Below are 10,654 nucleotides of genomic sequence, written 5' to 3'. Positions count from 1 at the left end.
TTATATGTACATGGACAAAGTCTTTCATCACGTGTCAGTTAATTATTATTAATAAAAAAAAAAAAAGTATACAAGTGATTGAATTATAACCTTAAAGTAAAATCCAATTGTATGTCTTACTAGTCTAAATATATATGCATATTGTTAGAGTTTTAATTTAGTAGATGAATGAGTTATTTTCTCATTTTTTTTAATGGAGGCATCATGACTTGTTGTTTTAATGAATCGATGTTGGATGAAAGAATAAAATCAAGTAAATAAATAATCCTACAAAACGCGTAAAATAAAACACCACAGATCACTTGGGTTAATTTATTTATAAAAAATTAAAACAAAACACCATTGTTTTTTTTTCTTCTTTCATGGGGACCACACTCCCTCCATTCTACACGGTATTCTATAAAAATTCAAGTGCCAAGAACATCTCCAAAGCATCTTGGGCCATTGTTATTTTATTATTTTATTTTTTTTAATTGACTGGGCAATAAGCAGCGGTGGCTCTATGGTACAGGAACTCCATATTTGGGATCTTGATCATGTGCTGCCATGATATGATCTGGCTGCCCACCGGAGCACTTGTAGCTTGGAAAGCATTTTCCTGTATGCAGGGAGAGATCAATAGTTCTATAAAAAATATTATTCTTATATTAGATCCTGAGTGATTGGGCTACCCGTGAACCACTTGAATAAAACTAAATTAATTGTTTTTGTTAAAACAATGACTTTTTGTTTTATTCCTTTTTTTTTTTAAAAAAAGAAAAACCTTGGTGTTTACCTCATTAAATCTAGTTAGGTTAATTAATTTATTTTTATTTAACTTGAAATCTCGCTGGAGCCAAGCTTTAAATTACGAGTTTACTTTGTCAACCGCCAGGCAATAACATGTCACTCGAAACCGAGTCCAAATCATAGATGACACGTAGTTCATTTTGCCAGCCATCTGGTCTGCTCCATTCTTGCCACGTCTGCTGCGAAATCTAGCCCATGCTAAACATCAAATTAAATCTAAAAATGGCTCATTGATCAGACAGATATCAAGAATCTTCATTCTTTCCTCAATAGCAAGACTCCAGACACCCCTTCCTACGTGTGATTTTTATGTGCCTGTCTTTAATTTTTAAGATTTTTTTTTCACTGTCGACTTAACTTTTTATTTAATTTGTATTTTCAATTAAACTGCCCAGAAATTAATTACAATTAAATTAATTAATTTTATAGGTTTAAATATAATTTTAATGATGAGAAAAAACATGATCTAACTTTAAAAAAAAAAATTAGATGATAACTTTTAAAAAAATTAAGCATCAATCTAAAAATACACATTTATTTAAAAAAATAATAACCTTATAGAAAAAATAAAAAAATAAATCATGCAATTTATCTTTCAATTAATCTAATATTAAATAAAAAAATAAAAAAATAAAAAATCATATCCATCCAATAAATAAATTTATCAAACCTTAAAATCATGCTAGCATACTAAACCTATAATTCAAGTCATAGACTTTACCATTATTAATTATTATTATTAATATTATTATTATATTATTTTTATTATTGCCATAATTTTTAATATCATAATTATTTTATTAAACTGTTACTACTATTATTATTATCCATAGCTCAAAAGGTTAAATACTTTTGTTCTTTTAAGGGTATCAATGTTATTTTTGTTGTGTATCAGTACGAGAAAAGACCAATCAAACCTCTGCACAATTCTCAAATGTGAACTAAATCAAATAAAAATACCATTCTATCCCTAAGAAGACAGCAGTCTGAGTTTTTTGAAGGGCAAAATCATAATTATACTATTAAAATCCACGCTCCTCTTTTAATCTAGTCAAACAGTCAATGTTCCTTGCATCACTGCGTGCTTGTTCAAACATGAATGAGTATTACAGCCATCCATTAGTCGGTCAAAATCCCCTATAAGCAGCAAAGTACAGATACTTAAACTAAAAACCAACGAAAGCATTAAACAAGAATCAGAAGAATTAAGAAGCTGATTTTACTACTGTGATTATACAAGATACGAAGATGAAGATAAGTTGCTCTTTACACACCAGTCAGTGGTTATATCTTTCAGAAATCTTTTCCTCGCATGACTCTTATCAGCTTCCTCTGTGACTTAAGCTCTCAATACTGTGATTTTTGTCTATAAAGCTAATTGAAATATTCATGCAAAGTAGCCAAATTCCGAAAAAAGACATCTATAAAGCTGGTTTAGTGAAAAGGGAAGCAAACCCAGGTAAATCAAAGGCCGACTGCACAGCGCTGCGGAAGTCCTCAGCTCAGGAAAATGAATCAATTAAATTTCATCCGCTCTCTAATTATCTTTAGCCCAAGATATCTGTCAAAATAAACCAAAATAAGAGACTTTTATTAACAAACATCCCAAGGTAACTACTAAGAACAACGATAAAATCAAACAATGACCTCCCGAGCATCATCAAAGTGGCCTGAGGATTGGTCCCTGGGGACACAGTCAATGTTGAGCCATCAACTACTCGAAGGGCACCAACACCGATCAGGTGGTAATCATGATCAACCACCTTTCCCACAACACAGCCACCATGGTAATGCCATATGGTGCTAACAGTCCGGTGACAAAAGTCAGCCATCTGAGTAAAATCAGAAAGGTCTACAGGCAATGCAGGCCCCACATACCGGAAATTTCGAGCTCCAAACCATCCCCGGAACATGAAGTCCTCCATAGACCTACTCCTAAGCACATCCCCAATCTTGCGTGTTCCATTCACACACCTTTCTACATCCACAGGATTGGAGAAGTAATTGAAGCGCACAATTGGATTCACTCTAACATCCGTGGAAGCCAGCCTTAGGGACCCCGTTGAAAGTGGTCCAGCTATTTTCTCCATAAGCGTGGCCACTGTCAGATATAAAGGTGAGATGGAAGGTGTCCTAAAGAAAACAGCCCGGGAAGGGGATACAAATGGGATAGCTGTCGAAGATGCTTCAAGATAAGCTCCCACCTCAGTAATACCAACCACCTGAATCAGTGAATTCTCCAGTGGCATTGGAGGCACAATAGAGATCCCATTGCGAGGATTATCATAGAGGTATTGCCCCACATATGGAAGATGGTACGCCACTGGAATCCCCAAAGATGAAAGGTAGGACCTTGGACCAATGCCACTTATTAAGAGCAGCTGTGGACTCCCGATGGCACCAGCAGATAGCATCACTTCACCTTTTTCACGCACCATTGCATGGTGATACCTTCCTTTCTTATCACGGTAAACTACTCCAATAGCCGACAGCCGAGACCTTGAATACTGAGAAGTGGATGCTAATAGGATTCTTTCCACACTTGCATGAACTGCAACTTGAATATTGGCTGCATTTGCATAGTTAAGAAGATCAGCAGCACTGTGTCTCTTCCCTGAACCATCAAAGGTAGAGCCACCAATCTTTGTGCCAACCACATGCTCCAAACTGAAACCAGTATATGGTTCAACCCCAGCCTCCAGAAGTCCATCTCTAACAGCAGATTGCCAATTTCTAAGCTCTGGTCTAAACACAATTGCCTTCTCAACCCATTCATAGGCCTGATTCACAATGTTGAGGTCCCATTCCACACCTGATTTCTGAAAGAAAGCAGGGTCAGCTCGGCTATAAAACCCAGCATTGATGGCACTGCTGCCACCAAGAACCCGACCTCTTGCATTAGGGACACCATCCTCCGACGTGAAGGCTTGGGCAGGTGATTCGAAGGTATCCACATCATTTAGGGTCGACAAGAAGCCATCTTGACTCATCAAATTGTATTTTCCAAAAGGAACACCGCCACGTTCAAGTAAAAGAACTCTATATGACTGCGACAATGTCGCTGCCAGTGGGCAGCCAGTGGTGCCTCCTCCGACAACAATGTAATCGTAGTAGTCCTCTGATGGAAATTCAGTGGCATTTAACACAAACTTGAGATAATTTGGGTCTGTGAAGACATTCAGGAAGCACCAAAAACCAGCATTAGAACTCTATTTCAATGTTGCATAAACAACGGACCATGAATCAATAACAGAAATGGAAACTTTGAATGAAGAAAGTTTCGATCATAAGTACGCCTAACGTGAAAGAATAAACACAGTTCATCAATGTATAATTGTAATTAATGCTAAATTTTCCACTAATTTTCTTGCATTGCATCAGCAGCCAACCAAATGGTCTTGAATTAAGGACTGAAACACACCAACATTGAAATAAACCATAAACCATAAAACTAAAAACCCAAAATTTCTTTTCCAAGAAACACAAGGAAAAGACAAGCTTTTCACTAAAATTATTACTACTTACATTACAGCTTAACAAAGAAAGCAAGGCCTCTGTTTGGTTTCCGAGAAAAATAAGAGTAAAGAATCAAACTTTCTACGATTTTAACCATTTTTTCTAGTTTTCTTGCATTTTATCAGAAAACAAAAAGGAAAAGAATCAAGATTACTACCAGCTTCTGTAATTAATAAAGAAACAGGGGAAACTTACAGTAAGTAACAAAGGCACTGACCTGTTTGAGGGATTGGTCTTGCATGCGAAAAAAGTGAACAAAACAGCACCAAGAACACAATGTGCATCAAGAAAAAGCAAAAGGGTTTCTTCATTTTGGTGTTTTCTTGGATGAGAGAGGATTTTCTTGGCCTTTCTTGAACGAGAGAGAAAGGGAGGGAAAATGAGAACTAGAGAGCATGATAGTGTAATTTAGTTGGTGATTCAGTTAAGAGGAGAAAGTTGTAGAGTGGTTTTAGGTCTATGGTTGCATACGTTGGGGTGTTTTTTAAGCAGTCTTATATGATGCTGATCATGTGGATTTATTCCTTAAAAAAAAAAACAATTTCTTATAATATCATTTTTCTATTGTCAAATTTGATTTTTAATTTTTTATTTATTTTAATAAAATAAAATAAATAAGAAAAATCATAATATTATATATTTATTATTGTTATTATTAAGTTATTAAAGTATTTTTACTTTGACTTTAATTAAGTTTGCTCGTATCATCATAGATATATTATCTTTCAATATAATTTATTTATTTATTATAATATCATATGTTTATTATGCTAGTTTTTTTTCTTCACTTATTTTTTTCAGTTATTTGGATTAAAATATCAATTAAAACCTAAAAATGTGTTAATATTGAGTGTTTATTTTAATCATAACCAAAGATTATCCATGTCTTTATTTTCAAAAAGATTTTCTTTCTTTTTCTATATCAACTTAACCCTTTTTGTTTAACCTAAACTGTGTGGCTTTTGCAAAGCTGCAATTTGTAATTTTTAAAAATAATATATAAAATAGATTGTAAATTTTTAATATTCGTGTATTAATAAGGTGTTGTTTGAAATTGTATTTTAAATTATGTTATATGAAAATTTAATTTTGTTTTTACTTGAAATTAAATTTTATTTTATATTTTTAAATTATTTTAACATGCTAATATTAATGATAATTTTTAAATATATATATATATATATAAATAAAATATATTTTAAAAAATAACCAGTCAACCATAAATAATTAAAACTACAATCACAGATAAAAATCAAATTCACAGCGAAATTGGTTATCACCGACACTAAAACCATGACTGTTTTAGGCATTTCACACATAATCAAGATGTTTCCTTCCTCTGGTCTCCCTCTCGGATGGCTGTGGGCCTGTGGCAGATAATTAGAAAGAAAGGAGACGAAAGGTTGCTGACTTGAAGCCCAGGATTAAGAAAAACCCAACTCTCATTGGCTCTCCCTCATCGCAATCAGCACCACCACTTACCTTTGCATCGAACCAGGCTTCAAAGCACAATTTTGCAGAGACATGGATCTTAATGACCTCAACAAAGTATGGGAAATCAAACCATTGAAAAAGATTGGAGAAGAAGATGCAAGGAAAGTCCTTGAAAGGGTAGCAAAACAAGTGCAACCCATCATGAAAAAACGCAAATGGAAAGTCAAAATTTTGTCTGAATTCTGGTAACTGAGTAAAAATCCAAGCTTTCTGTGTTTCTGGGCTTGAAAGTTGATGCTTCTATCTGGGCTTTGATATTTTTTGTTGTTTATTATGCAGTCCTGCAAATCCAGCTCTTTTGGGGCTGAATATAGGAGGAGGTGCGGAGGTTAAATTGAGATTGAGGAGACCAAATAATGAGTGGGATTTCTTTCCTTATGAGCAAGTTCTTGATACTATGTTGCATGAGCTTTGCCACAATGAGTATGGACCTCATAATTCTGGTTTTTACAACCTCCTTGAAGAAATTAGAAAGGTAACTTTCTTGTCTTGGTATGGAATTCATGCTCAACATGACATTTACATGTTTGGCTAATAGTTGATTGCTATTTAGTAGTGCAATGATTGCGAAGTCTGTAGTAATTCCATGTTTTGTTCCGTATCAAATTGCAGTTTCAATTGCATAATTGGCTATTGAAGGTTATGCAATTTTGAGTTATAGAGGCTTAGAGCATGACCATGACTATAAACTCGTGCATGATTAAATTACACCAATTCAGCCCTAGTGATTCTACTTATTGGTAATGAGATAGTCATCTAGATTGAAGTATTTGTGGGGTGCCCTTATGCAAAAAAATTGTGATGGGAAGCATCTAAAACATGAAGATAAACACTCGGTTGAAGTTGGATATCCAGTCGATTAATAGGGTTATGTAAATAGCACAATGAGCATATCAGTATTAGTAATCAGTCTACCAAGACTGTTTAACTTGTTTCTTCCTTCCAGGAAGGAAAGCTTAAATGTGCAAAAATGTTTAATTCTTGTTTTTTTTCCTTTTCCTCTTCTTTTCGAAATAGCTGGAATCTATACCTAAGACCTGGTTTCCTTATGGATGAAGAACTTCCAGAAATAAAATTGTAACAAAAGCAGTGCATGATCCATACTGTCCTGTCAAGTTTTAGAGATAATTTTAAGAAAACGAAGGTGATTTTGTGAGTGATGCCATGTGACAATCTATGATAATGATGATTCACAGCATGCACGCTTTTCTTCTCGCATTTTTTGCTATATTAGAATCCTTGGGAGGAGTTTGGTAATGTTATGCTGGATTGTTGTTTTTTAAATGTTTTTTTTTTTTTAAATATATTAAAATAATTTTTTTATTTTTAAAAATTATTTTTAATATTGCTATATCAAAACAATTCAAAAACATAAAATGTATATATATTTTTAAACAAAAAATAAATAAATAAAAAATCATGGAAGATGGTTGCACAGCAACCCCAAACAGCCCTTAATCAAACCACCAGCTGTTTTCCTCATCCTTGCAGCTGCCAACAGTATATTTGTGTAGACATTTTTATCATCACGTAATACTATCTGTGTTTTTTTCTGTAGGAAAGCGAGGAACTGATGGCTAAAGGAATTACTGGAACTGGGGAAGGATTTGATCTTCTTGGGAGACGGTTGGGTGGGTCCTCCCGTCAACCCCCTCTGTCATTATTGCGCCAGTCTGCTTTGGCTGCCGCAGAGAACAGAGCACGTCGCGATGCTCTCATGCCATCAGGTCCTAAACGTGTAGGTGGTGACAGCAATATTAAGGCTGCGCTCAGCCCAATACAAGCTGCTGCCATGGCTGCAGAAAAGAGATCACAAGATGACTTGTGGTGTGGTTCCAAATATTCAGACAATGTCGTTACTGTCAATGGAAATGTTGAGCGTCCTGAAGGTTCAGGCACTTCCATAAGTTCCAAGGGCATAGCCACCCAAATTTCGCCTGAGACATCCATGAGTGCTTGGGAACCAATACATGATCATCCAACTTGGCAGTGTAATACCTGTACTCTATTGAATCAGGTACAACTGTTCAATAAATTTTCAGCTTTTCTTTTCGATTGAAGGTCAGACTGCTGTGTTTTTTTAAATGCCTTTCATCGTGAACCTACCCTTTAATAGTCAGTATCTATATTGCATTATGTTTTAAGAAACTTAAAACTTCTCCAAACATAACCAGATCTGTGTAGGCGTTTCTGCATGTTTGCCCATTTGAATTGCTATCTGAACTCTGAAGGGTTGATGTTATCGCAGCCAATGGCGCTGGTATGTGAAGCCTGTGGGACCCAAAGACATAAAGATGTTGCCAATTTCAAGTCCTGGTCTTGTAAGTTCTGTACCTTAGAGAACAGTGTGGAATTGGACAGGTGCATAGCTTGTGGAGAATGGAGATATTCATATGGCCCGCCCGACCCTATATAGGCACTTGGGAACATAGACAGTAGGCTAAGACGTGCATCAGGATCTGTGCCAGGCTGTGTATAGTACATTTTCTACTGTGATATGTTTACCCTAATGCACATAATTCTATGCACGTAGACGTAAAAGAGAACAGTGATTATGTGGGATGATCACATGTGAGCTGAATGAATGAAAATGATGGTTTTGCTATAATGGTGGACCTGTCAAGGTGCCCGAAGATTTGCTTGAAACTTGGATTTCATTGTTATTGAGAACTTGCAGGCTTCACTGATTGGTTGAGGTTGCAAATGATTTTCAACTATTTGAGTCCCTAAGCTAACCTTCTCTGCACGAGTCATTTCTGACCTAACTGTGTCGTTCAATACCGCCACTTGCACCCTTCAAAGTCAGAGCATTGCCTGGCAATCAATTTCAGGCAGGTTTGGGTGTTGTGTTCCTGCTTTGTCAGCGAGCTAATGTCCACTTTTGAGTATTGAGGTAAACAAAATATGAAGAAATTTTGAAATAATATAGTAGTAAAAGGTTTTCGTAAAATTGAACCATGTTTATTTTGCTGTTTTAGATTGTAATATTTAATTAAATATTATGGTTTTAAGTTGTGATATTTTATTAAATATCATGTTTTTAAATTGTAATATCAATTAAATTTTAAAAAAATAATCAATTGATTTATATAACTAAATCAACTGGTTAAACTAAAGAATTGACAGTAAAGCTACAATATTTAGAAATAATAATATTTATTAAGTATACTAGTTAAACTAAAGAATTGAGAGTAAAGCTACATTATTTATTAACTATCGTGTGTGTGTTCAGAGTATAACAAGATAAAATTATATTATTTTATTAAAAAAATTAATGAATATTAATTTAACAACACTTTTAATTTACTATAATATTTAATATAAAAATATATATTTTTAACGCCGGCCTGTATATGCGTGTTCAGCACGGTCAATCATGGACATTCAACTATCCATGTTATTTCTGAGACCACGTTTCTGTTCTAAGCTGGTATGATTGTCGCTTGATGACGTATTAATTTGTTGATGGTGGTTTCCGGGCACAATCAATGCAGGGAAGTTCGTGTGTTTAAAGGAGTACGCATTTGACGATGTAATTGGCTGTGTTAGAAAGGATTCTTAGAGTGGATCTAAACTGAAAACACATCCAAATTCCAAAGTAAAGAGATCACGGTCCTATAAAGGAAGAATCATTTAAAAAAACATTAAATAAATATATTTTCCATTAAAAAACACTTCCATCACGCATCAAGGAACACACAGCAAAGTAAAATTTAGTTCTTCGTACGGACACAGTAATGAAATTGCCATGGCCCATGGGAGTGTTGGCTGGCTGTCTTCACATAGATTCCAGGTGTGTGATTAAATCAAGCAGGGAGGTGGAATCAAAGCTGCGATGGTCAAATATAGCTGAGGGTAGATTTTGAAAAAGCAAGGACAAGCTGCCCTGCTCTGATGGATTTTTTATTGGCAACAAGAACGGCTTTCAATTAATTCTAGTATTTTGCTGCGATTACAGCACCTGATATGCATAGCTGGTGCTATAAGGTGGGCTATACAACATGATTCAGAGAGGAAGGAGGAGGATCTCCTGCAAGAATTCACTTCCTGTGATTTTTCCCTGTAGTTCTATCATTTCTTATGAAAACCCCGGATTTACAGTCACTGGCAAGGAAATGTAGAACAAAAAACAAAAGGATAGACCTGGTATCACAGTACCGAGAAGCACCCGCGCAAAGCTAAAAAGAAAAGGAAAAGGAAAAGTTCATTTCTTGTAATCCCAATCCTAAGAAGTCAGAGGTAAAAGAGAGGATTGAAGCCATGCATTTTGACAAGAATCAGAGAATGTGTAGAAGTCATGAGTAGTAATCTCAATTTTCAACCCATTTTTGAGCTGAATTTTCTGGTAGGCTTGTGATGGGTGGAGATGAGAGTCAATGTCCATGTCAATCTCTTCAAAAGAAAACAAAAATGTCAATTCAATTTCCTTTTCCAAGTTGAGAATTTCTATGAAATTTCCCCAGGGAAAATCATGTTTGCCATGTTTTGACCTCGAGGAAGATCTTTACTCGTTCAACACTTGTAGCTTGGGGCACTTCAGAGTCTTGGAGATGAAAATTCAGCCATGAAGGACGAAATTGATACTCCCTTTGTTATTTTATTGGGAGGAATAAAGGGTTCCAACCAACTTTTTATTTTATTTTATTTTCTACACGCTTTTCAATCAATAATTCATATACGAACGTCTCAATCCCCGTCCCAATCCATTCTTCAATAATACAACATAAATCCATGATCTTAGCATTTAATATCTCTAGAGAAGTTAATATTGAGCTAAATAGTTAATTAAGCCCCCCTCGTCTAGCTGTTTACTGGAGTCATTTGCAGCTATGCTCTCGAGGGGGGGGGGGGTCTT

At 35.2% G+C, this 10,654-nt stretch overlaps 2 protein-coding genes across 2 annotated transcripts; one reads left to right on the top strand and one right to left on the bottom strand.

The window, feature by feature from the left end:
• Nucleotides 1–2,188: 2,188 nt before the first annotated feature.
• LOC105131644 ((R)-mandelonitrile lyase-like) lies at nucleotides 2,189–4,739 on the bottom strand. The gene is made up of 3 exons (XM_011034716.1): nucleotides 4,523–4,739; nucleotides 2,437–3,955; nucleotides 2,189–2,350 (listed from the first exon to the last, which is right to left on the bottom strand). The coding sequence occupies exons 1-3, from the start codon at nucleotides 4,614–4,616 to the stop codon at nucleotides 2,305–2,307; spliced, it is 1,659 nt and encodes a 552-aa protein (XP_011033018.1). The 5' UTR covers nucleotides 4,617–4,739; the 3' UTR covers nucleotides 2,189–2,304.
• Nucleotides 4,740–5,626: 887 nt separating this feature from the next.
• Nucleotides 5,627–8,469, top strand: LOC105131643 (DNA-dependent metalloprotease WSS1-like). Its single transcript, XM_011034715.1, has 4 exons — nucleotides 5,627–5,984; nucleotides 6,079–6,274; nucleotides 7,358–7,816; nucleotides 8,048–8,469. The coding sequence occupies exons 1-4, from the start codon at nucleotides 5,830–5,832 to the stop codon at nucleotides 8,213–8,215; spliced, it is 978 nt and encodes a 325-aa protein (XP_011033017.1). The 5' UTR covers nucleotides 5,627–5,829; the 3' UTR covers nucleotides 8,216–8,469.
• The last annotated feature ends 2,185 nt before the right edge of the window (nucleotides 8,470–10,654 follow it).

This window comes from Populus euphratica, unplaced genomic scaffold, assembly GCF_000495115.2.
Source record: "Populus euphratica unplaced genomic scaffold, PopEup_1.0 scaffold24.1, whole genome shotgun sequence".
In the NCBI taxonomy this organism is placed as follows: Eukaryota; Viridiplantae; Streptophyta; class Magnoliopsida; order Malpighiales; family Salicaceae; genus Populus; species Populus euphratica.
This window is presented reverse-complemented; position numbering and strand designations above follow the sequence as displayed.

What these genes read in the sequence shown, in the direction of transcription:
- LOC105131644 (XM_011034716.1), bottom strand. Translation starts at nt 4,616, where the DNA reads ATGAAGAAACCCTTTTGCTTTTTCTTGATGCACATTGTGTTCTTGGTG. An exon ending in AAGACCAATCCCTCAAACAG is followed by an intron (nt 3,956 to 4,522) that starts GTCAGTGCCTTT and finishes ATGTCTTCACAG; the next exon opens with ACCCAAATTATCTCAAGTTT. An exon ending in ACTTTGATGATGCTCGGGAG is followed by an intron (nt 2,351 to 2,436) that starts GTCATTGTTTGA and finishes TTATTTTGACAG; the next exon opens with ATATCTTGGGCTAAAGATAA.
- LOC105131643 (XM_011034715.1), top strand. Translation starts at nt 5,830, where the DNA reads ATGGATCTTAATGACCTCAACAAAGTATGGGAAATCAAACCATTGAAA. An exon ending in AAAATTTTGTCTGAATTCTG is followed by an intron (nt 5,985 to 6,078) that starts GTAACTGAGTAA and finishes TTTATTATGCAG; the next exon opens with TCCTGCAAATCCAGCTCTTT. An exon ending in CCTGTACTCTATTGAATCAG is followed by an intron (nt 7,817 to 8,047) that starts GTACAACTGTTC and finishes ATGTTATCGCAG; the next exon opens with CCAATGGCGCTGGTATGTGA.